At 37.8% G+C, this 27,355-nt stretch overlaps 1 protein-coding gene across 1 annotated transcript in view; it reads right to left on the bottom strand.

Moving 5' to 3' along the window:
• LOC107564502 (pre-B-cell leukemia transcription factor 1-like) overlaps positions 1 to 26,045 on the bottom strand; it is a 71,431-nt gene extending 45,386 nt beyond the window's left edge. The window contains exons 1-2 of the mRNA XM_016249595.1: positions 25,461 to 26,045; positions 24,028 to 24,101 (exon numbers count right to left, since the gene is read on the bottom strand). Of these exons, the coding sequence (XP_016105081.1) occupies positions 24,028 to 24,101; positions 25,461 to 25,648 (262 nt within the window). The 5' untranslated portion in view covers positions 25,649 to 26,045. The remainder of the gene's footprint in view (positions 1 to 24,027; positions 24,102 to 25,460) is intronic.
• Between the last annotated feature and the right edge of the window lie 1,310 nt (positions 26,046 to 27,355).

Genomic DNA, 27,355 nt, shown 5'->3' with positions numbered 1-27,355 from the left:
GTCAAGCCGGAAGGAGAGAAAGAGAGAATCAAGAGAACAAGACAGATTAAGCGCATTCGTCGCCGGGCCTCTTTGTTCTTCCGGGATGTGTGGATACGAGGATGGCTTTGTGTGAATCAATAAGACCAAGAGGTGGATCGGGTCTTAAAAAAGGATTAGCGGCAAAACAAAGCTTGCATAAATGTGTTAAAGACTCCTCGGTAGGAGCGCGTTGAGGAGCACAATGCTGACATATATGATAATGTGCGCCTGGATTTGAATACACCAATAGTGCGGCACACTTTCGAGGGAGTGTGGCTTAAACAAGCCATTCAAAAACACATTTGAAAGGAAAACGTCTCACATATGTCCTTATGAAGGGTTTTACATCAAAGTCCATTCGTTCTGCGCTGCACCTTTAAGCAGCCTAGCCTGCAGGCTTGTAGACGTATGAGCTTTTAACGCTACCATTAAGGCCAAGGCCTAAATTATTGATCTGCTGTCTCCATCAGCATAACGGTCACGTCCCCGGTATCACAACCTAACCAGGCCGTGCCGGGCCATTCCGCAGCCGCAGACTCTGATCTCTGGAATAATTAGGGCGGTCGGACGGAGAAGTCTTGTGGTCTGGTGGGGGTGGGGTGTTTAATATCCCCCCCACGGGTCTGCGATATCTCTCCAATCAAATCTGTCTGCAGTGCCTAAAGATGGCAGGTCTCATCCAGGCCCAAATACAGCAGATAAGGTGGCGGTAAAGAAATAATAAAAGAATAATGTGAAGGAGAGAAAGAGGAGAGGAGAGGAGAGCGCCGAGCAGGGGCATAAATAAAGATGTGGCGCAGTGGTGTAATGAATTCTGAAGGCCGGGATCAATAATATCAGCACTCTGACTCTACCTTATACATACACAAAGAAGAGTGAGAGCGAGAGAAGGGCTGCTCACATACAGTCAAAGAGATAAGACTCCACTGGATGACTGTTCACTGAAAGAAATGCTACGAAAGAGAACATTTTAAATCACTAATGAAAAGAAGGAGATGGTCTGAATGGTCAACTGGTAAACAACTGACTTGTCAATTACTGAGATCAACTAGTGATTTTTCAACTGTGCTTAAAGGGGATTAATCTGGAGACGCAATGTCTCTTTGTTTTTTTGGTGTAATAACAGTAAAGTGATGTTCAAAAACTATCCAATGATTGGCAATAATTTCATTTCAATTAAACTTTCGATTTCTATCAGCCTGGCAACAAGATGTGGACTTAACAAAGTTAAGAAAAGTTCTATGTTCTAATATGTTGATTTGGTGCTCAAGACACATGTCATATTATTAGCAATGTTGAAAACAGTTGTGCAGCATAATATTTTTGTGAAAACTAAAATAAAGTAAAAACTGACCCCCTTCTTTTAAATTGTACAATATGGCCATACACACTGATGTACAGTGGTGTGAAAAAGTGTTGGCCCCCTTCCTGATTTCTTATTTTTTTTGCTTGTTTGTCACACTGTTTGTTCTCAGACAAACAGAATTGTCTCCAAAGTTAAGAAAAGTTCTATGTTCTAATATGTTGATTTGGTGCTCAAGACACATGTCATATTATTAGCAATGTTGAAAACAGTTGTGCAGCATAATATTTTTGTGAAAACTAAAATAAAGTAAAAACTGACCCCCTTCTTTTAAATTGTACAATATGGCCATACACACTGATGTACAGTGGTGTGAAAAAGTGTTGGCCCCCTTCCTGATTTCTTATTTTTTTGCTTGTTTGTCACACTGTTTGTTCTCAGACAAACAGAATTGTCTGTTCCTCATTTGTCTGAGCAGGAACAGACAATACTGCTTAATGTTGAGTATTGAGGAGATGGAGAAAGAGTCAGGCAGCCTACGACAGTGACACACACACACACACACGCTGCTGATGAAGTGAACCGGTGTGGGGGTGGGGTGCTCTTAACTGCAGCGGTGAGATCAGACAGAGAAAGACCAAATGAGCAGTCAGCACTGATGGTCTCAACTGTAGAGAAAGGCAGACAGAGCGAGGGTTGTCACAAAACCAGTACTAGAAAAACTTCATGATTGTCCATGACAATTCTGATATCACTGCAAAAACTAATATGCAATTTTTTTGTAGAAATTGGGACTATTCTGTTTTGGGATAGTTCACTTGAAAATGTCAATACTATCATCAGTTATTCAACCTCATGTCATTCCAAACCTGTATGCCCTTCTTTTTTTCTGTGGAACAATGGAAAAATATTCTGAAAACGTGTGTTTTGTCCATACAATGGAAGTCAATGGGGTCCAATATTGTTTTGGACTGCAATGACTTTCATTATATGGGCAAAAATTGTTGTGTTCCAGAGAAGGCGAGTTATACAGGCCTGAAGGGTAAGTAAATTATAGAAATTCCCCTGACCCATACAGAAACTCCCCTGAAAGGGATTTTCCTTCTATCCAAATGATTGACATTTGCAATGGCCAAAGTCATTCATCTGAATATGCAGTCTGGTCTCATTGTTTATACGTAGGTATTAGCACAAAGCATACATTTTTGTATGTTTTGACTGATGCTGAAACGTACAATTTGGATGTATTATAACGTTCAAAACTTAAAATTGCTACGTATTTACAGCTAATATTTACAAATCTTTTATATCATTAAGATATTTGTATCAATGCATTTTTATAATTTCAGCAATAAGCGATTTAGATTTTTAGATCCCTTAACCTAACCCCAAACCTAAACCTACCCAAGATATAAAACATAATTGACCGAAATATGCAGGGAAATTACCATTCTAGTAACAATATAGCATTAAAAATATATTTTAGTAGTCGCTAATCCCACTCCTACCTCTAAACTTAACCATAACTATTTCTTAAAAAATATTTACAGTATAAAAAAAAAAACATGACAGACAGATAAGTGCAAGCACAATAATTTATGTATTGCAAAAATGTCAGCAGTACCAAAAGTAATCCAAATGACGATGTGTTGCAGACGCAGTCAACTCTGGCAGAATTAAATTTTTTCTTGTGAGGTACAGAGCAGAATTTAAGTTGTTAATCACTGAAAATATTACCCAGATTATTATCCTGATCCACTCCGTGAAGGTGCACATTTCTCATTCAAACACACCTCACAAGAAATACGGCATGTCACAATGAGTGATTAAGCAGGCGAGAGCCAATGAGTGTTGGATTTTCCTGCTGTAAACCTCTCGTAAAGTTTCTTGAAGTGGCAACTTTTGAATTTGTAGCCAGCACGTGATTCCTTTTGTAATTATGTTGAGTTTTTTGGTGTATTGTTCTATTGTCAGTAACAGCATCTCAGAGAAACTGCCTGTTGTGTCCCACGGCAAACAAAGCAAATATTACATGATAAGTAATGGTTAAACGATTGCAGAAATGTTGTTCATTTTAAGGGTTTAAAGTGTAGTCTTGTTTAACATTATGTATTCTTCTAAACGAGTTGGCAGCAGAAATCACACAGAAGGAAGGAAATGTTATTTCATACTAAGTAAATGAGTTATGTTGTATCAAGTAGCAAACAAAGCAAATATTACATGATAAGTAATGGTTAAACGATTGCAGAAATGTTGTTCATTTTAAGGGTTTAAAGTGTAGTCTTGTTTAACATTATGTATTCTTCTAAACGAGTTGGCAGCAGAAATCACACAGAAGGAAGAAGGAAGGAAATGTTATTTCATACTAAGTAAATGAGTTATGTTGTATTAAGTTATGTTAATTGCATTTAATAATGCAGTTGAAAACATAATGCCATTGATATGACAACTGAATACAATATAATAAAATGTTAATGCCGCGTTTTCAATATTCATAAGGATTCATTTGTAAGTCTGTAAATTTGTTCATATGTAAATCATTTACGTTTTAGGTGTCGCCATTACATCAGTATTATACGTTTAGATGCTGTAAATAGGTCAATATTGTATGTTTTAGTGTCTGTGCAAATGTAAGTAAATGTACGTTTTGTAGAACCACATTTTACGTAAAATGCATACGAATTCTCATGAGATCATGTTGGAATATGAACATAAATCAACAATTAACTAGTTAACAATGGGGCTAGTTCACACTGCCCCAACAAACACCAACAAAGACATGTAGCAGCTGTAGAGTTTTGTTGGGTCAGTGTGTTCGCCCTTTTGGCGTTTGTTGTGGTACTGTGAAATATTTTCCAACCAAGTATCCAACAGTGAACTTCAGAAAGTACTGTCATTTGATTGGACAATGTGAAGCAGCTTTAAGTCTACTTCATAGAGATTGAACAGATTTCTGTGGACAGTAGTTCAGTGACAGGCTTATGTTCAATGATATGGAAATTAAACAAACCATATATTGATTTCTTAAGCCACTTTTTGTCATGTCTATTCAATGCTTTCATCTGCCACATCAATCTAATGCCTTTTAACTCTTTAATCTTAATTGTACAGCTCTTCTCAGCAAATATTAATGCAATTAATTGAGAATAATTTGATTAATTAATAGTCGATAAGGTAAGAAAATGTATAATGTATATAGTATTGTAATGTATATTACAATGGATATAGAAAACAAAAATGTTTTCTTATATTTTTCCTGAAAATATGTAACAACAACAACATAATATTTTACACATTAAATTTGTCAAGCAAATTGAATATGTTGTACTCAAAATATTAGACCTGAACAACACATGTTGCTATCTGTTTAAACTAAACACATTAAGCCTTGCCAGTTTAAACATTCAAGAGTCAGAAGACGTGAATGAGAACTCGTGCACACATTAAGAAGATTTCAGAAAGTGCGCAAATACTGAGTCTTGTGCTTGAATGGACAAATTCACACAAAAATTATAACATGCCCGTCTTGGTGAGTATCCTAGCAGACATAGTTGGTTGAATGTACAGTATCAGTGTACTGGATCCGTGCATTGCCTTAAAGTTTTTTATGTTAATCAAACAACAAAAGACAAGGAAAAGACAAGGAAATCACTCACTGCTCTTGACTGAATCTTTATTGTAACTTTAATAAGGATTGATCTTTAATTTATACAGTAAAATATGCAATGTTATTTTACATTTGATAGTCCTTTTTTCCCTTAACATAGCACATACCGAACCAGCCCACGGTTCAGTCACGAATGGGAACAATGAGCGTGGAGGGATTTTCAGCAGGCCTCTGGTAATAACAGACCTCATTATGTCCTCATTATACCGCCATGCCAATGTTTTTGATGATGTTTCAGAAATGTTATGAACCACTCCGCCACTCCTATAAAACTCCCTCACTAGGCCTCTGCTTCGGGTTACGCTCCCATCTGGCTACAGGAGCAGACATCATGTCCGAAGCTTGTCGCGTGCTCGTCGAAGCCATGTAGCGGAGCGTCACCTGGCCTATGCAAATTCCTCCCTGCGGCATGGAAGCAGGGGGGATGCTTTTGCCAGTGGGAGGGGTTATGCTATGCAAATGAAGGTGCTGGAGCTGTATCAAGGAGACCCGGAGGCTGTGATCATTTTCTCCCACCATGCCAGATCGGCTCCCCGATCGCTCATACAGCACCACAGCCTAATGGCAGCCCATTAACATAATTGCCAACACAACTAGTGTTCCGTGTCTGAGAGTCATTCCCTATCCTTCAGGAGAAAAATACGGAGCGAGAGAGAGAGAGAGAGAGAGAGAGAGAGAGAGAGATACAGAGAGAGGGAGAGTACAGAAAGGGGGAATAAATGGATGCAGGGATGGAAGGTGAGTCATACTGCTAACCAGTTAAACCATTATCACGTTCAGAGCGGTGAGAGTTCGTACTGAAACCTTAAAGAAGATCTGGATGAGTTACATATGAAGAAACGGATAGAATGGAAAGAAAAAGATTTGAGGGAGGACAACACGCATAAGTGTAAAAAAAAAAGACAGAAAAGAGATAAAAGGACCTTAAATAGCAGAAGAGAGAGAAAGGAAGATGATTGGAGGTGGGTGGCCGGTATTTAGTCAGGCAAATGTGCCAGGCACATACTAGAGAACAAACCAACCTGCCAGGCAAAATGGAATTCCCATTATTTTTAATTAATCCCTAATTAAAATATATTACTCCACAGATTCCGCAAATCTCTCTTAATATGCAAATGCAGCCCGCTGAAAGATATTTACATATCATTAATTAAAGTAGTGCATTCTTTTAGTCTAACGAGCTGTGGTCCAAGTCTGCCAAAGAAAACCCCAACCTACACAGCAGAGAAAAAGAGGAGAGAGGGAGAAAGAGAAAGAGGGAGAGAGCAACAGCGTGCTGGATGCCAACTGAAAGACGAGACTGGCAATATGGCTGCCACCTCACTAACAAAATATAGCTACATACTAGGGCTTCACATTATAGTTAAGAGAATCATATTTCAAAACTTTTCAGCCTTATGAGAATGTGATAAAATACCAAACAATCATTACAGCCAGTTAGATTTAATAAATAAATAAATAAATAATAATAATGCTAATAATGCTAAAAATAAGTTTGTATATATATATATATATATATATATATATACGTGTATATACGCGTGTGTGTGTGTGTGTGTGTATATAACCTTAAATAAACCATAATCAATAAAAAATAATAAGCATGTTTGTTGTTTTGTTTTGTTTTTTTACTAAATGAACACACAAATTCAATTTATATGCACCAATAAAACAAGACTTTTTAATATATAAAAAATGCCACAGACAATTCTGGGAACAGCAAAATATATATATTTTTTTAATTTACTGAAACTGACAATTTGAACTGATTTATGTAAATTATTAGAACTTATTGACACTGATTCTTTTGTTTCTTTAGTTGAAGTCACAGATGCTTTCACAACACCTCGATCTTAAAGCTTTCACACAAGGAAGAACAGAAAAATATTTCAGTACAATATTTTTTTTTTTGCAATATTCACAATGTTGCTTATTTTTAATCATTGTGAATATAACAAGAATATTCATTATATATCACCCAGCCCTGCTATACATAGATCATAGTGTCAGATAAATCCAGTAAAAATCCATAGGGAATATCACCTGATGTTAAAAAATATTTTTGCTACAAAGAAAACTATTCCAAAAACCCACAGATGACATTTCCCATAAAAACATGGACAAAGACAGGGTGGATACTTGGTTTATATTGCGCAAATGTGCAGCCAAATTCGACATACACACAATGTAACTTGCGTTTGAGAGAGGGCACAATAAATGGAGGCAACTGGGCAGAATTCATTAAGTTGATAACCGCGGGCTCTATTACACAACTCCACAGCACTGTAATGACTTCTGAGGATTGGGGGAATGAGAAACACAGCAAACAGAGTAACATGTAAAAAAGAAAATGAAAGGTTTGACTGAAAAAGAGAAAATGACAGAGAGAGAAGGGATGGTTGGCGCGTTTCATTTTGAACCATAAGTCATGACAGCAAAAAAGCTTTGCTAACGCTAACTGTGCATATATTGTAATAACATACAACTTCCTGGTAACTGAACTCAGTAGCAGAATGTTGGTTGACCCAAAGAAACATAAAAAAGTGTTTCAGTTCACAAGCATAACCTCTGCTAACCAAACAGTCATCTGATACCAGCGGATTAAGAGGTTAATTGCTAAAACAGACATATCGTGCAAAGGAAGCGCTAGCATGAAGCATTGGAAAAAATGATCATGACACTTGCAAGACTGATTTATAGAGTGCTGTCGGGGCTGTCCATGACATATTATGTTGCGCATTAACATCCTGTTCAGCATGTGAAATCATGCATCCTTCCTGTCTCAATCAAAGTCTATTATGCTCTTAACTTATCATTTGGCATTCATTTATTATTTAAACAGTGATTAAACGCTTATGTTAAAAGTAAAGTCATAATTACCATTGGGGGAAACTCTGGATTTTGTTTAAGCCCCAAGCCTAATGTTAAGTTTAGTGTCAATTAAAGAATTATGGCAAAAGCTAATTGATATTGAGCATAGTAAGATGATAAATATTTTAGTCTGCAAGCATTTAAACAAATTATATATTATATTTATGGTACAAAACCAGCTGTGATCACAAAAAATAGCAATGTAATAACAATGTTTCAGGTGTTATGAGATGGCATATTGGTAACTGTGTGTTTTACAACTTATAACTGTATATTTCATCAAGTGATATAATATTAATTAGGGGTGGAACGGTTTAACTTACTCATGGTTCGGTTTGTATCACGGTTTTAGAGTCTGGTATGGTTTGGTATGTGCTATGTTTAGGCAAAAACTATACTGTCAAATAAAAATAAAGAAAATAAGAATAATCTATCTAACTACAAGCAACAGCACAAATAAATACAATAGAGTAAAGATACAAATAAAATAAACAGTGATTTTCAGTTTTTTTTTTAGGTAGGTCAAACATTAGTTTTTGAATAAAGTAATGAAATGTAAAACATCATTGGATATTTGCCTGTATAAATTAAAGATAAATCTTTATTAAAGTTACAAAAGCTATTCAATCAAGAGCAGTGAATGATTTCTTTGTTGTTGCTGTTTGATTAATATTAAGAAAGTGCTGTCACTTAAGAGAATGCACTGATTCAGTGCACTGATACAGTACGTTCAGCCGGCTATGTCTGCTACAGGATACTTACCAAGACGGGCATTTTGACATAATTTTTGTGTGAATTTGTCCATTTAAACACAATACTTCAGAGAGAGCTTAATATTTGAGCTTGTTCTGAGGCGCAGATTTGCACGCTTCCGATGAGCGCACGCACAAATCTTCTCACTGTGCACGCGAGCTGGCGTCCCCTGGCTCTTAAATGTTTAAACTGGCAAAGCTTAAATGAGTTTAGCTCAAACACAGATATCAACATGTGCTGTTCAGGTCTCACCTGTACGCTGCGCGCTAGCAGCACCCGGGTGATGACAGAATAAATGCTCATATTCCAGCATACGGCATTCGCATTGAACAAGAGTGAATGGTTTGTACACTTTTTTTTTTTCATCGCTGTTGTTGTAATGTATTGGGAAGCCAGAATGCACATCCATCAACAGAAACATAGTGTATATTAGCCGAACTATGTTTGTTGTACTTGTTATTTATACCAAACCATATAACAGATGCGTTGTCAGATTTAAGTTGAACCGCGGTCCTAGCGTGTGCCGAACAGTGTGTGGAAAACCGTACGGTTCGATTTTTTTCCGCAAACTGTTCCACCCCTAATATTAATACGCCAGCCAGCATGAACTAAAAATTTACTGATAACCACTGTAGTAATACAGGTGGTAAAACAGAAAGCCACATCATGAATTTAAAGTTCATTGTAAGTGGTCTGTCTATAAAACACAGTCAATACTCATACAGTATAAATTATATACAGGGTCACATACACAAAGACAAAACACCATCATGACACTATCTAACAAAAAAAATCAGTGATTAAAGAACAGTGATAAAACATGGCAGAAAATACTACAAATATAGCTGGTTTATGAAAAGTCATACCACTTCCCATCAGTCACTGTGCCATGAGAATGATATAATATACATATAAAGCATTAATTACACACCAAATGTTCATCCTTTCATTATATTAGCCCAGCAAGTCTGTTTTATTCTGAAAAATCACTTCAACATACATAAATGTGTACATACGTAACAATTAAAACTTCCAAATTCATAAGCAGGATCTTTCAAGAAGGACTTGAACACAGCATACAAACCTACTACAAGAAACAATATTTAACTTCAATTTCACTTAGAATATTTCCATTGATGAGCTGCATCTATCATTGTATTGGTCGGGAAAGGCTGGCATTCATAGTCTTTGAATGATCCCTCACCAATCTATCGTGTGGACCTGGCTAATGATAATCATGATTCTTAATGGCAGGCCATTCATTTCATAAATCCTGTCGGGCTTGATTGCTGAAGAAGTTTTAAAAACCATCCTTCATTAATGTTAATGGGTTTTTTTTAGTGGAGGCCAGTTGTGGTTAGGTCTACATGGCAGGTTTCCCAGGCTTGTTACATTGATTCCCTCCACACCGAACCCTGATTGGCACAGTAATCCATCAGTCATGATGACTAAGATCCACCCCATTGGTTTATTTCAGTCCTCCTTGGGCAATACAGCGAATGGACGGTTGACAGCTCGTGAATGCTTGCTTACTGAAATCACACAATGGATTGTAATAGCTGCTATAAACTATAAGCTCCTGTAAAAATAAATTGATGACATCCCAGAGGAAGTCAAAATTACAAAGAGTAGAAATTTACTCCCACTTTCTGACTGCACGGCAATTACAAAGGAACAAGACAGATGTTTTTTTAGGATCAAATTCAAGAGCCACTACAGTGAAAATGTCAACATACCGGCCTCAGGATCATCATGAGAATCATAAGAAATGATTGAGATGCTACACAATTAGCATAATATAAAAGTGCCCTATAAAAACTTGTAGTAACGGATGAGCAAAACAGGAAAAAACAAGCTCAGAAATAACAAACCCTGAACACTGACTTGAAAAAATCTCAGCGTTTACTTCTTGTAAAACCATTCGCTACAGTATGTGCAGATTGTTTCACAGATAACCGATTTAATTTGCTTTCCATTACTCCCTTTAGCAAACTGCAAGTAAACAAAGAAGCAAGAGGTGTCATATTAATGTCAGATACGCAATAAAAACGCATTGTTTTCACACTTTATTGTCTGCATTAAGTGTCTTTCTTGTGACTGTGTTATTCTGGGACATTAAGCATTATAATTATAACATCTCTTCACTCCCTAATTAACTTAAACATCCATATTTCACAAACAGCTAATAAACCCACTAGCATAAATAAATGACATCATTTGGCATGGGAATAATAGCATTTGTTGGAAATGTTCTTGTTATTGTTGTCAGAACATCCACTCACATTTTATACACACCGGACACACATAAAAATGCGTGTCTCCTCTCACATTTTATGCTGACACATTTGAATATGAAGAGCAATGTGGCAGGCACAAGAAAAAGGACGCTATTAATATTTTATAAGTCAACATGCTTCCAGCATTCTTCTGAGAGTAATGGGGGGCTAGTGTGTGTGTGTGTGTGTGTGTGGAGAGGGGGATATCTGTGAAGACACACTAAATTTGGACAGTAAGGAGTATCCCCCTGTCAGTGCGGTACACCGCACATTTGAAATGGCCCATTTAACGGCAGCACGCGTCTATCTGCTGTGCTCATTTGCATACTTCAGTGAGGCCCTGATGGATGAAGATGGATTAGAGAAAATCAACCTCGCTGAAACAACTGTTATATCAAGGTTAAACTATCCACAAAGCTCTTAACCTGTGCAGCTTTATCTCCCTGCCGCCTCCACCGATATCAATTCATCAATAGCGTCTTATCGGGGAGGATTTCCGAAAGACGCTCACTATGAGGTGTGGTAATAGGAAATCAAATGAAAGCAAAGTGTATGCAGATATAAGGAGGCACCTGCTTACGATGCTGTCAGGGGATATTACCTTGAAAATCAGTGGAGAGCAGCAACAGGAGACGCCAGACAGCTCTGGGTCTAAAGCTAAAAGGTCCCTTTTTTATCTTTGCAGAGAAATGAAAAGAAATGACTAAAAGAGAGAGGGGGAACAGGTTTAGGTAATGTTGCAAGCCAAATTTGAACATGATTTAACTGCCTGAACACCATAGCTCACAGTGTCAGAGCATTTGCAAAAGGGCTATAAAAGTGATAGTTCCTTACCAAATTGCACCTTTAGTAAATTTTGTTAATTTTGATAATTGTTAATTTTGTTTTATATGCAACATTTTGGAAATTGGGCTGCAGCAAATAAATAAATGTATTAAAAAATAAATAAATAAAATTTGCAAGACGGCTCATTATTAAAGAGCAAAAACCTTTTTCTTTTTCCTTTTTATAATATAATATATAATCAGTGTGAGACGTTACGTCATAATGTGATCTTGCTGTCCAAATCAAGCAGCCTACTTTGAATTGGATGTGCATTCTGGGAAAAGACAATCACATCAGAGTGAGTTCCTGTTTAAAGTAGATATAAATAAAGAAAGGCCATCAAGTCTTTCATAATGGCACTCATAAAAAACACAGTCAGTAAGACAGAGTACACAATGTCACCAGCTGGCCTGACGACACAAGTCTCCGATGAGAGTTCTCCAGTCGATAAGGATTCGATGGCAGAGGTTTGGCTTCAGGTCGAGGTAAACTCTACTGCACATGCCTTGACATCTCACTGTTCCTTTTTCTGGCAGGAGGCTTGAAATGCAATATATCACTAGAACAGCCTTCTTCCTCCCCTACTCCCAAATGCACACACACACACACACACCTGCCACCCATGTTTCCGCCTGTGCTCTCAGCAACGGAAGATCTAGACAAGAGCTGCTAAAAGCAGTTATGTAGGACAGCGGAGCACAATACTGATTATGCAAAAGGCAAAAAAAAGGAAAATGACTGTCATTAATAGGATTCCAGGAGTTAACTGTCCATAACTAACACTGCCAAAGGCAAGCTGGCAAACAGAGGCAATCGGGAGTGTGTGCATGTGTGTGTATTCAGGATCAGCGAGCATACACTGTACAAACAGTTCTCAGTTTAGAAACAAACTATAATAGCAAACACGCAATTACCCGAAAGACGCAAGACCTGTGTCCTCAAGGTCAGACGCTATTGAATATTTTGTGTTTAGCGTACAGGAAATAATTACTACCCACATAATTACAGAAGGTGACTGTGATGCAATTCACAAACGCACTGTATTGCCTTCGTATCATTTCATTCGTCATCTAGTGCATTTTCGAGGGGAAACCCACTGAGCTATTGCAAGACCTTGAATTCCTTGCCACATGAGGGGCTCTTTGTTTCCCCTCGATTAAGCTTGCCTGAGTGTTCAGGGCAGAGTGTTTCACGGTTCCTCGGTGTGTGTGTGGTGTTGCCAGGCGGCCGTGGTGAGCACTGACCCCTGCTAAAGCTCCTGCTCCTCACCCCGCTGTGCTAAAAGCTACCTACGCGCTCACTGGCCACCATGTTGGGAAGTGATCCAAATCCACCTCCTCATGCTCTCCTTGCATGCTCTACCCCTCCACAGCCAGGCATGCATTCAGTCGCATCTGCTGTTCCATCAACTGAAGTGTGTTAAAACACTTTCTCCTATCACAACTTAATGTGCGGACAACTGAATGTAAGCCAATCGTTGATCAATTTCTCTAAAAAGTGTAGCTAAACATCCATCAAAACATTTTTGTTTGTTTAAGCATCTCAACCTGCCTGACATGCCAACAGTGGTTCAACCAATGGTGTGAGTTTGGGGCGGGGCTATCCGTTTGACTGACCAATGACAGATGGTTCTGTTTGAAAACAGTCAGTCATTGTTCCTGCAATTTTGTTTGCTGATGCTAGAAGAATAGAAATGTTAATTTAATTTAAGCTCTAGAACTTTAACTCAATGTAATCTTCAAAAATAATTTATTTAAATTCATGTTCATTTTCAGAATAAACATGTGAACAAAAATATGCATAAAAGGACAGGATTATATACAGACACTTTTTTATTAAAATAATAATAATACTTATAACAATGTACATTTTCATAACACGTTACCATTCAAGAGATTGGGGTCAATAAGAATGTTTTTGAAAGAAAGAATATTACAATTTAGAATAACTGATTTCTATTTTAATTTATTCATTTATTCCTGCAGTGGCAAAACTGAATTTTCAGCATATAATACTTCAGTATTCAGTGTCACATGATCCTTCAGGTAAGTTGGTGCTCGAAAAAACATTTCTTATTATTATCAATATTGAAAACCGTTGTACTGCCAGATACATACATAGTATCCCCAAAACTGTGATACTCTTTTTTTTCCAGGATTATTAGATGAAACGAAAGTTCAAAAGAACAGCATTTATTTAATAATTAATAATAATTAATTATTAATAATAATAATGTATTATTTTATTTGAAATCAAAATATGTTGTCACATTATTGATTTCTTAGTGTCTATACACACTACATCAGTTTTTAGTGGGAATAAATCAGAATAAAACATGCATAAAAACAAAAAATATACACTGTGTAAAATGTTGTTCATTAAAACAGTACATTTACTACGTGATCTTAATTTATTCAAACTGTTACACTTCAAATTAGAAATATATATTAAAATGCATTAATAAAATGTACTTATACACTGTATATACCAACCAAAAGACATTATGTATGTTTTAATGACATGTGCTTTATGAAAGTACACCTCATGAAAAGTTAAGATAAGTTTTTCATTCAAAAAAAGTATCGATAAATCACAGGTTACAATTCACCCACAAAATTCTATTTAAATCTATAACCAGACCTAAAACTATGTTTTTCTGCTTTAAACTGTTACCAATCAGCTAGGAACACCACTGAGGACCGTGGCTTAATTCATCATTTCTCTCCTTCACTCTCGCAGAGAGAAAATATGTACACTCATGTATGTGTTCACGGAGGGGGTTACGCAGACTCATAGCCAGCCCTTTTGTTTCTCACAGCAGCGCCAGCTTCATTAGCATAAATTAGAATATTTCACGGCAAGAGAGCGACTCATAGCTATGCGTTACCTTCACATAATGACACACTTTCCTCCCACACCCCTCGACTCTATATCTCCTCGCCCGCTGTAACATCTAACCCCCTGCTGATTAAAGAGAGTGGAGGGGATCTTTAGCACAGCCACACCACGCCAATAGCATTACATTAATCTACATTAGAAACATTCATTACATGCTAAACCACTCAGGCAACATGCCTCTTCCCCAGCACACTCTGTATATCATATCATTAACTTAAAGTATATGGAATGAATATGAAAATACACTTCCCTGTTGAGACATTCCCTCAAGTAAAATACTAAGACGTGGCTGAGGCAACACTATAATTGTATGGTGAAATCTAACAAAGGTAGACGATATCAGTGTCATTTTATTACTCTAATACCCACCATCTATGAAATGAAAACGTGTGTAAAAGTCATTTTTGACTCAATAGAGTCTACAGGATGTTTTAGGTCACATAGCTACTGTGTGTGTGTGTGTGTGTGTGTGTGCATATTTATGTGGTTTATGAGGACACAAATTTGTATAATAGCATGGGTATTACAACGAGAAGGTGATTTATGAGGACATTTTCAGTGTCCCCATACTTCAAAAGGCTTATAAATAATTCAGAATGAGTTTTTTTGAAAATCTAAAAATGCAGAAAGTTTCCTGTGAGGGGTAGGTTTAGGGGTAGGGTTGGTGTAGGGCAATAGAAAATACGGTTTTATACAGTATAAAAACCATTACGCCTATGGAGAGTCCCCATAAACCATAAAAACAAACCTGTGTGTGTGTGCGTGTGTGTGCAGGTCCTCAATCCCTCCACGTTTCCATGAACACAGGATACGACAGCGAATAAATGTTGATCAGTGTTGATTCCATCCAATGAGCGCATGTCGACTGACAGTGTTCCTAAGCTGCGGCGAAAGGCGGCCATTAATCTTGGTCTGGTTTAAGTAGCATATATTAATTTGTGTCATTTTTACTAAGTCGAGACAGGAAGGGGCGCTCGCCAGTCCGTGTTTGACTGCTCACAGCAGCGGGAGAAGGGGGGGCCTGATGGCTGGGGGGAATATAGGGAGGTCTTTTATGTAATGCGCCGCTACCGCCGCCACTGCCGTCGTCAAAATCAAACAGCGGGATGCAGGAGAACAGCAATCGCCAGCCTTTGAATTAAACTAAATGAACTCCTGGGGTGTTGGTATGGCAACCATAGCTGGAAACGGCACCGCCTTTTACACTTAAGGCACGTAAGGAAATGAATGAATTGAAATGTGTTTGTAACGATGAGGATTTTGTGGCAGAGAGAGCCCTAATGCTGTTATATGGATCACGGCCATTGACTGCACCGCTGAGGGGCTGAGTCTGACTCCAGAGAGACAATAACAGCATCTGCAGAGCCTTTTACTGTAATTCGCTTTTTTACATTGAGCTACAAACTGCACCACAGACTAATATCAGACAGAAAAAAGAGCTCCGTCGCATCTGCAAGCATATTTCCTCTCTAAAGCAATTTTTAATCCAATAAGCGAGTAGATGTTTTCGCTGTAATGGCTCTGAATATGATATCTGTCAGACAACTATGAACAAAGCTCAGTTTGCAGAATGGCTGGCATTGATGCTGCAGATATCCAAACCGGCCAGCGCTGCAATGCTTTTATGCACTCTGGATGCATTCAAATCTTTTGAAAGGAAATATTAAATGACCATTACAATTATTGTGCCTTACACTAAAACAAACAATGACTAACAGTTTGTATTGTTAATTCATGCAAAAATGAGAAACGGTATATCCCTTACTTAAAATATAAGTATATGTTCGGGGTAGGGCTGCATGATTAATCAAAATAAAACCGAAATTGTGATATATGCGCTGCGTGTTTCAGTGTATAACGTGGCACTGTGTACTTTTTACGTGAGCAGCTCGTGTTTTCAGTATCTCGGAGTGGCTCGGACACAGTAAATGCTGCTTTATACAAAATCCACCTCTGCATCCAATCTGAGTTTTGAGAATGCAAAAAATTATAACGTTTGGAATGCAACATATGCCGACAATCTTCCCAAACATATAATGAGAAGCGCTTATAAACTGACTTTGGTCAACAAGGGCCCTGCGATTATCCGGAAAAGAAAAAAAAAGCTTGACGGTTTAATCTTCCAAAATGGGGATATTAAGACAGCCATAAATAATTAGTATTGTAATTTTACAGTTCAGTTTTAAAAAAACTACGTAATATTATTATATTATTTTTAAATGCTCTATATTTTTTATTCTTCAGTGAAATATTAAAAATAGTATTAGTTTTGTTTCATATTTTATTTAGTAGAAGTAGTAGTAGTAATAATAATAATAATAACACTGCTGTATAAACACAAAATTGTGCTGCCCTACAAAAAAGAAAACGCAATTTAAATCATAATCACATTTTTTATCAGACTACGATTAGATTTTTTCCCCTAAATCGAGCAGCCCTACTTCAAAATCCAAGAATAAGACTTGAATAAGGCTCAGTTTGCCACAAATTAGAGTGCTGATGATTAATTTCATGTGTTGTGATGCCTTTCACACAGGAAAGGAGGAGAGGTGGGTTTAAATAAAGATTTTGATCCTAAAGCAATGTGAAATAATATTAACAAGATGTCGTCAGCCAAGACTCTGTACCGAACGCAGGTACGAAATTCAACAGTTTCAATCAGGCCCACCGTAACCTTAAGCCATGTCAATAATTATTCCATAAAATGAGGGTTTGGATTCCTTTATTGACCATCCGCAGGAGGAAAACACCTCCCACACAAAAAGCGCTTCTTCACTATTCACACGGGCAACCTGTTATCAGAGCTAATTAGAGACTCCCACCTCCGTTATACATTTCTGTAATTAGGCTCTTAAAACATGATTAACATGTCTCAATTACGCCAGTCATCATTTGCATAATTTATAAGGAGCTCTAATTGCGAGTGAGTTTAGACTTGAAGCTGGGTAATAACAGAAACACACAGGAAACATTATGCTGCTACTGAGGCATGTCCGTTCCAACGGCCTAAGTATGATTAGTAATCACGTTCCAAATAAAACAGGAGGAGGAGAGCTACTCCCCTCATGTAGCTGTAGCAAACACAATATTTCTACACAATTCACCATGACGGTCGTTAGATATCTTGCCAGCTCTAAAATTACGTGCCGCACAAAGAACAAATGAGTTAAGGAATGAAGCCCAAACTTTATTAAGCGCAGTGTTGCAAGCACTACTACCGCTACAATAAAGGTAAAAGAACACTGTGAATAAACATGTGAATATTACAAGAGTAATACATCAAAATAGAACCCTTACAAAAAGTACTGTTTACTTGTGTTTGTTTTCACATCTCATCTCATAATAGCTATATTAATATATGAAAGAAAGACATTTATTTGAAGTTGAAAGTTATTTTTGTAAGAATTTCGCAGCTGAATCTTGTGTTAAAGGTAAATTAATCACTATTCTGAGACAAGTGGGAGATACATATGAGGTTGTATCACTCATTTGACATTAGATACAAGCAAGGAGCTAGGACATGCTTGTTAGTGTGTGCACGTGTCAGTTTAGATGATAACAGTGTATCAAATATCTCCATATTGCTTTTAGCATCATGCACAAGCCAAAAAGCATAATTTGTTGAATGCCACCTTAAATGAACTCTTGTCTGCTTGTCTACATGAAATGGAATATTTTGATTTGGAAAAATTAAATACATGTTTTTAAACCTATTGTACACTTCATCCATGCAATATATATATATATAAATCTTCTGCTGGAACAACAGATTTCTCTCTGGTGACATATGCCAAACTTATCCAAACATTTAGTTTGCTTAAACCCCACCTCTTTCTCACAATTGACTGCAAGCTCAAATTCAGATCTGCATCCAGCCAATCAACAACCAATAAATAGAACCCAAAAAGTCCCTACCCTACATTTTTTTCTTTTCGACAATCTGTTTCACAATCTGTTTCAAGATGTTTGTCACAATATGTAAGAAAATATCTATCCGTGAACTTTCATCTTTTAATTATCATTAAAACCGTATTAGATTACCGCGATTTGAACAACTCGCGATAAATAAATACTGTCCAGCATAAAACACAGTTTTAAGTAACAGTCTCACGTGCGCACAGCAGAGTAGTTTCGTTTTGAGTGAAAACAGGGCGGAAAAGCTGGGAGGTTTTAAAAGAGTGCTAAGGGAATTATGCAAATATTAAATCGCATGCGATATTTAATGCGCATCTTGTCAGAAAGCCGGTTCTGTAATCAGCGGTAAATCTCCATCACGTGCGTGCTTTCACATTGAGCAGCATTAACTACACAGAGCCGTTGTTCACTGATGAGCTGCGCAAAAAATCGTGCAAATATGAACGTGCTTTTGCGCAGCTCGTCCGTGAACAACGGCTCTGTGTAGTTAATGCGCATGCGATTTATCGTGCAGCCCTAAATTCAGATCTGCATCCAGCCAATCAACAACCAATAAATAGAACCCAAAAAGTCCCTACCCTACATTTTTTTCTTTTCGACAATCTGTTTCACAATCTGTTTCAAGATGTTTGTCACAATATGTAAGAAAATATCTATCCGTGAACGGCTCTGTGTAGTTAATGCGCATGCGATTTATCGTGCAGCCCTAATATGAATTAATTCATTATATGATTGTACCTCTGAATGTTCTGACTGTCTTCAGAAACGATTCGATGGCATTTTGTTTTGATCTTCGCTCCATGTAATACTTAGAGGAAGTGTTCTTAATCGCAATACTGCTTTGTCCACGGAGGTTACGGGAAACAGCTCTAATTCAGCTTTTCCATCAGTGCCACCTGCTGTCAGCGAATGGATTTACAGAGACTTATATTTACATTCAGCCAAAAACGGACCGAATTTGCATGCTCTGCTGTAAATTTTGACCGGTTGATGAAAAACAAGCTTATGTGAATTCTACACGTTTAAACAATTCAGATAAGTTATCTAGAATTATTTATGGAGCAGATAAAATACATATAATCATTTATTAATCAATTATCATTTTGACATATTTTTTTTTATTTAAAGGCTGAAATGTGAGGTTTACCTTTTTGTTAAACTTTTTCAAAGCTTTATTTGAATATTTACATGAGATATTTCAACATGCTATTAAACTGTTGTCAGTCAAGTTCTCATTTAAAAACCAACATTGGTAATGTTATTGTTTTAGTTTATTATGCAAACAAAAAGTCATTTTATTTGTTGTTTGTTGATTTTTAAATATAAATCTTGATGAAGTGATTTATGTGTCATTACTTTTTTAACATCTCCAGCACATTTGAACAATACTGTGATAATACTGATAACCGTGATAATTTTGGTCACTATAATCGCGATAAGAAATTTTCATACCGTTACATCCCTAACCAGAACTGACACAAAGTTGCCACACTCGCTCATTAGGGTGCACTCATTTTTGTCTGTCTATTATAAAAATACATAAAAAAATTCAATTCATAGATACAATGATTTGAATACAGGTATACTATGAGGAGAATGTTTTCAATGTCCCAACTACAATTCATTATAAATATTTTAGGACATAAAACCCCTGCAGACCCTCATGAGTGTGTGTCTAGGCCAATAGATTACTTAAAATATCAGATCATTTTTATGACAAGGCAAGGTTAGTTCAGGCTGCAAAGTGTCATGTGGTCCAACTGAATCCTCAAAAATGTAATGGTATTTATTAATAATTCATCAAAAAAATTTTTTATAAAAATTAAGATGCATGTAGTCACATGTATTGAAATTGAACTGATGGAAATATGTTATGTTTTACTTGTTAGTTACAACACATGACATTTTTAGAAGAAAAAAAAATAATTGAAACTTTTCTAAAAGTTTTTCGAGAATGTATGATATGAACCCAACCCTGATTTTTTTTTTTTTAAGATTTTTCATTTTCTTTTTGGTGGACATTTGTTTGTCATTAACCCTCTATGGTTCAGCGAGTTCAGGCTAAGTTTATTTTTCAAAGCTCTGTTCATGATTGTGCAAATGTATGTCCATGTGAAACAGGCCTGAAGAAAGCCCCAAGGGTAAAAGGAGCTGAAACCTGATACCAACAAACATCCAAGTTAATGTCATTGTCAACGTTTCCATACACGATCATCTATAATTCTATATGTGCCAATTACCAAATTCAAATACACACACAGTGGCTTTGCATTTCAAGAGCACGCAGTACACACAAATACATAATCTGAAACACTTGCGGTGCTAAAGCAGCCTTGTTTAAAAGCCCCCACCCCACATCACATCCTGTTCCGTGAGCCGGAATACTTGTTTATACTCGCATGCTGGCCTGTGCTGTGTTAGGCCCTGTGTAAAAATACACGGCGAGGTCAGGAGTTCAAGCTGGCTCTGTCTGCTGCTGGCACACCATACTGCCCCGCTTGTCAGCTGCTTGCCAGAGGAGGGCTCATCACTACGCCGTCCTCCCGCATGGCTGTCAACACGACGATGCCACTAACACGCCACCACGCAACACGTGGTGTGCGCCAGGCAACTCACAGCCGTGTCAATCTCGGCAAGACGGCCGTAGGTTATGAAGAATTACGGGAGCCATGTCATTTCATGCTCTCTCAACACGTCTGCAGATGAAATATATTAGCGGAGCGAAAATTTATTGTTCCCATTGAAGAAACTGTGTCGCGTCTGAATAGGAATTACGAGTCGTGCTTAAAGCAGCAGGCTGAGGTGCCTGAGGTGACGACGCAGTTGATCCAAACATTCAAAGTTCTTGTAAATCAAGGTTATTGCGAGCACAAAAAGTTCATTTTTTAAATCACAGAGCCACTGTTTCATTGAGACAAGAGCTCGGTCGGCTCCATGACATCCACAGTCTGTTATGAAAGCTAAGACACCACTGTTCCACAGCACACTACACCATTTCAACAAAACAGACCTGCTACGGATTTAATAACCTCGCTTTTCTGGAATCCATCTGGGACTCTACGGCTGTAACAATGTAAAACCATGAACAAGGCTGACTCTTTATTAAAAAAATTTTTTTTTAAAGGGCCTGGCAAAAATGGTGGCTGCTCTCGTTTGGGTGCTCTGCACTCAGCACATTTGCAGTAAATGTCACGGCGGAGGTTTGAGCCATTTTCTCTGTGGCGGCGGTGGATTTTTAGTGGTGTCTGTCTGTGCAGTGTGAAATTACACTCTCACATTAAAAAGAGACAGAAGTGAACCGAGGTACAGCTCACGGCTAATTCTGTAGAGCACAGGGGGGTTTAATGTACAAGGACCTTTCAAATCAACCATCGGGGCTTGAGTTTTTTTAAATAAAGCTTAAGAATTTATTTTCAGTGTTTGCTAAACCATGTTCCTGACAGCATTTTCAACAGTATTAGAAAATGACACCTAAAAACACTGAATCTTTTTTCTTTCTATTTTCGGAGTGTTTTATTAAGTCACAACCAGGCTACTATCAATAGAATTCATTTAAAAAAAAACAAAAATAGTTTTTTTTTTCTCTCAATTCCCAGGCCAGGGCTAAAAAAACTACAGAAATAATTTGCAAATGTTTGTGGCTGAACGTTTGATGGCGTAAATAAAACAAATATATTTCTATTTTATATATATATATATATATATATATATATATATATATATTTACATAGCTTGCCCTCCTGTTCCACTTGACAAGTTTCCTTCCTCCCACTTCCTTCAACAACTGGAAAGCCCAAACTTTAGTGTTTTCAAAATGAAACAAACAAACAAACAAAAAAACAGGAATCAGCTATGTTAATATTTTTACACAAACACTGATCAAATGCAAGTAGGATTGATTTTGATGATCCGATGCTCCTAATGAAGTCCTGAGAGAGAAAACCGCGGCACAACAGAGGAAGCTGAGATGAACCCCCACCCCCCTGACAAAACACAAACAAAAGCTAAGCATGAGGGGGCATCTCATTTGTGCACTGATATATTAAAAAGATAATACAGACAAAAAACAACTAATTCGCACACTCCTCATGTTGGGAGTGACATCACAACTACAATTCAACCAAAAAAGCCCCATCTTCAAAATCTAACATTTTTATAACTTGTTTGGAGTCTAACCAGGTTCATCTCTTCAGTCAAAAGACCTGCAGGTTTCTGGTTGCCAGGAACTGTGGGAAGAGAAGCGGGAGCAAAAAGCCATGAAGAGGTCCAAGACACTTTGTTCTTCATCTTGGAAACGAACTTTGAGTGAACCCCAGGTGACGCAAGCCAGTTCAAAAGAGCCAGGCATAACTCTTTCCCTCCTCGGAGAAACTTGCTAAACAAGAGGAGGAAAAAAAGCTAACCTAGTGCCGTGAGGCCCCTGTGATCACTGACACAGTGGCCCTCCAAAGCCCTCTTCAGTAGGTCGGAATTTCACTGTGGAGGGGGGAACCTCTCCACTGCAGCGCCTTTTAGACAGTGTGGCAGAGAGCCAAATTCAGCTTCCATATAATGAAATCTTTGTAAATTACACTTTGGGGCTAATTAGTAGGAAGATACGGCTGTTTTCTTTCTCTTTTTTTCACATTTGTTGATGTTTCTCGTTGTAGCAATCTGCCTCGAAAACCTTCACTCAGGGACGATCGCATAATCAGAACAGCATGTTCATTTCACTCTAATGAATAGTGCTTCTGGTGGACTTTTTAAACTGCTCTTAAAGCGCCTTACTCAACCAGCTACATTTTATGCATACAAAAACTTCCAAATGTATCCATTAACAATTTAGAATCCGCATCTAGCCAGACAGCACAGCAAAAAAAAAAAAAGGTATGTTGCAAGTTTAGAGTCGAGTTTATAAAACTCAGATGGGCATTATCAAAACCATGAGGAAGAGCGAGTAATTTAAAGCTAACACTCAAAATCGCAATTTAATGATTAAAATAGCATCCTAAAATCTATTGATATTGTCATATACTGTAGGCAATAAAAGTAAAATAAAATGAGAAAAAGCCTCATCAGTAGCGCTCAATGCAGCATAACATAATGATACAATGCAATGTAAAATGCTGTATTAAGTAATACACTTCAGCTCAGCTGTACAAATTATAATCCTAGCACACAAAATAATAATAGCTATCTATTTGAAGAATCTGAATGCTGTATGAATCACACAATATTTGAATACCATGAATTTTTGTGTTATTATTGTAATATCATAACTTTGACATAGTGCAGTCTTGACTCTTAACTGCAAATTCTCCTCTATCAAAATATCTCAAGTAATAACGCACATTCTCACAAGACATGCAACACATCCCTGTATTATAGAGCTCTGTGGCAAAAAAACAAAACCAAATCAATATTTCAATATTCAGCTTAATGTGATAACTGGATTTAAACAAAGGGTAGCACTTGCAAGTTTTCACTTTCTGTTCTCTATGTAAGACAGGAAAACCCACCTGTTTTTTCTTTTATTTCACAAAGGACGTTGAATAGAGCCGGCTTCATTCTGTGACAATTCAGTGCATGTTTCCTAAAAACACAAACAGAAAATAAATACCAAGCCGTCACTACGCATAACCTGCCAAAACTGTCAAAACACAGACATTAGGCTTAGAAGGAATGTCTTCTATATCTGATGGAAATGTGTTTTTGAGTATTTTACAAATGGTATTTGAAAGAAGACAGCTGACAAATGGCTCTAAATTGTGCAGCACTTTTTTGGAAGTGATGCATGTGTTTAATGAGGAAAAACTGTCAGAATATTTCACGTGCATCACAGATAGCACCATAAATTGGATTGCAAAGTGAAATTACTATCAAATTCTCATATAAGGTGACTAGCTATATTCCTTTTCCAGAAAACAGCACAACAAAAATTACATAAATAAATATTAAACCACAAATATAACTTGCATATCAGTATAAAAGTGTTTTAATATGCATGGTAATTATTAAAAATGCTTTAAAGTCAATTTCAAGTGGTTCAAATATGATTTCAAAAGTAAAATGCTTGCATTTATTTTAAAGTGTTTTAGAAACACCTGTGTTGCCATTTGCCAAGGCTAATAGGGTCAAGTGAATTCATTTTTGTCAACACTTCAGTCACATAAATTAGGCCTCATGTAGTCACCTTATTGGTGTTAATTACTATAAGTTAATGTGTTATATTTCATAAAATATTTGTATGGAAAGTAGCAGATTTAATACCGCTACTTCAATACACAAACAAGTAGATACAGAAACACTAGACATATGTCATTGTAGTTATGGACTTTCTGACAAATAGGCTACGTAAGATTAAAAATGTTTAACCATGCATACTCGGTAACATTTATTTCGTTGCTTAGTTCTTAGGTGCTTGCAGTCCAATAAATAAATAAACTGGGTCTGAATCCACCCGACGCAACATGTAGTAGGTCTACATGGACCTGAATCAATGCGCTTTCTCATTTGTAACTGCGAGATCCAGAGCAATTGGAAATCGAAACGATGCATCTGGGAAGAAGAAGGCGACAGCTGAGACTGTGCACAGAAGCACTCGGAAGTGGCTGTAACATATTTGTAATGCAAAATTTAAAAAAAATAGCTTTCTCATTTGTAACTGCGAGATCCAGAGCAATTGGAAATCGAAACGATGCATCTGGGAAGAAGGCGACAGCTGAGACTGTGCACAGAAGCACTCGGAAGTGGCTGTAACATATTTGTAATGCAAAATTTAAAAAAAATTACGCTAGCATAAAAGTTTAAAAGAAGACGCGAAAAGAAAGTCGGTGCCCTTCGGGTGGCGCGTAAAAATATAAAGCAGCTGACTTTTTAAAACACTCGGTTTCAGTAGCTGCTATGAAGTTAATAATACAGAGACAGCATGCATACATTCTTAGATATATACCTGGCTTGTGCCTCGTCCAGACTTTGGTCGGTTATGGTCATGATTTGTTGTAATATGTCTCCAATGTCCTGTTTTCTTCCCTCGCCGTCCGCTCCTCCCGTGCTATCCTGCATATGCTGCGCCAGGCCGGGGTGTCCGGCCATGCCCACCCCGTGAGAGGAGTGCATCAACCGGGGCTGATCATCCATCCTCGCCGCTGTTCTCTAGACTCTGATGACTTTTTCAATTCTTGCCTAGGAGAAGGAAAATTCCTTCGGGAACTCTCTCCGTCACTCCCCTTTTTCTTTCTGGATGTCAGGAGCGCGTTTACAATATGGAGAGAAGGAGAGAGGGGAGAAAAGGCAAAGCTCCTTCTCACAGCTGGTTTGGGTGAAATCTGATCTGAAGAGCTGCTTTAGGATCAAGCCACTCCTGCTCTTGCCACCAAAGCCAAGACAACAGAGCCCAACTTTGTCTAAGGGCTGCTGTAATCCTGTGTAATCTGCGACTCTGCCGAGTAACTCCTTGTTTCCTTTGACAGCTTTAAGACGTGCTTTGAAGGCGTTAAACGTGGGGAGAGAAGTGCTTTTGTTTCGCACAGGTCTGCTGGCAACACTGACACATAACGGGAGGCTCCGCCCACCAACAATGGCACATAGCGATGGGGCGCCGCCCATCGCCCGTGATTGGACGAGAGCGCGCTGTTGGCCCCGCCTCGGTTCTTCTACGATAAATCAATCATATTCCCGAGGAAGGTGGGTCGCCGTAATAAGCTTTAAGATGTGGCGTTAGCGCTGGGACTGGACAGGGTCGTAACACGGTGATGGATAGGGGTTGAACATGAAAATAAATAATGGTGCTTGGCATAAAGTCTCAGTGTCCGCTCTTCCCCACTATCAACCAGGACGGGACTCCATATCATCTCGTTCTGTAAATGAATGTGGTCATTAATGAACGTTTTCATTTGATTCCACCAGTGACATTTATGACTAAAAATTATTTTGAATGGCTTAAACAGAGTTGTTAATGTCTTTTACACAATGTTGTCAATTATAAATTAAAGTCAAACTGTCAAATGTGAACATTTGTACATAAAATTATGTCTGTGTCAAAACCCCATAAAACATGGCATAACACAGATACAACTGCCATAGTTGATACAAGTAATATTATCATATAAACCATGATCATATTACATGTAAGCATGTCAAGTCAAGTCAAGTCACCTTTATTTATATAGCGCTTTTAACAATACAGATTGTGTCAAAGCAACTGAACAGCATTAATTAGGAAAATAGTGTGTCAATAATACAAAATGACAATAGTAAACACAAATTTTTCAGTTAAAGACAGTTCATCATTCAATTCAGTGATGTCATCATCCAGCTCAGTTCAGTTTAAATAGTATCTTTGCAATCATTTGCAATCATGTCAACGATATCGCTGGAAATGAAGTGTCCCCAACTAAGCAAGCCAGAAGCGACAGCAGCAAGGTACCAAAACTCCATCGGTGACAGAATGGAGAAAAAACCTTGGGAGAAACCAGGCTCAGTTGGGGGGCCAGTTCTCCTCTGACCAGACGAAACCAGCAGTTCAGTTCCAGGCTGCAGCAAAGTCACATTGTGCAGAGGACTCATCTGGTTCCTGTGGTCTTATCCCTGTGGTCATCTGAGACAAGGTCTTTACAGGGGATCTGTATCTGGGGCTCATCTAGTTGTCCTGGTCTCCGCTGTCTTTCAGGGCTGTGGAGGTCCTTTCTAGGTGCTGATCCACCATCTGGTCTGAATACGTACTGGATCCGGGTGACTGCAGTGACCATCTGATCTGGATACAGACTGGATCTGGTGGCTACGGTGACCTCGGAATAAGAGAGAAACAGACTAATATTAGCGTAGATGCCATTCTTCTAGCGATGT

This window comes from Sinocyclocheilus grahami, unplaced genomic scaffold (assembly GCF_001515645.1).
Source record: "Sinocyclocheilus grahami isolate Dianchi unplaced genomic scaffold, SAMN03320097.WGS_v1.1 scaffold941.1, whole genome shotgun sequence".
Taxonomy (NCBI): Eukaryota; Metazoa; Chordata; class Actinopteri; order Cypriniformes; family Cyprinidae; genus Sinocyclocheilus; species Sinocyclocheilus grahami.
This window is presented reverse-complemented; position numbering and strand designations above follow the sequence as displayed.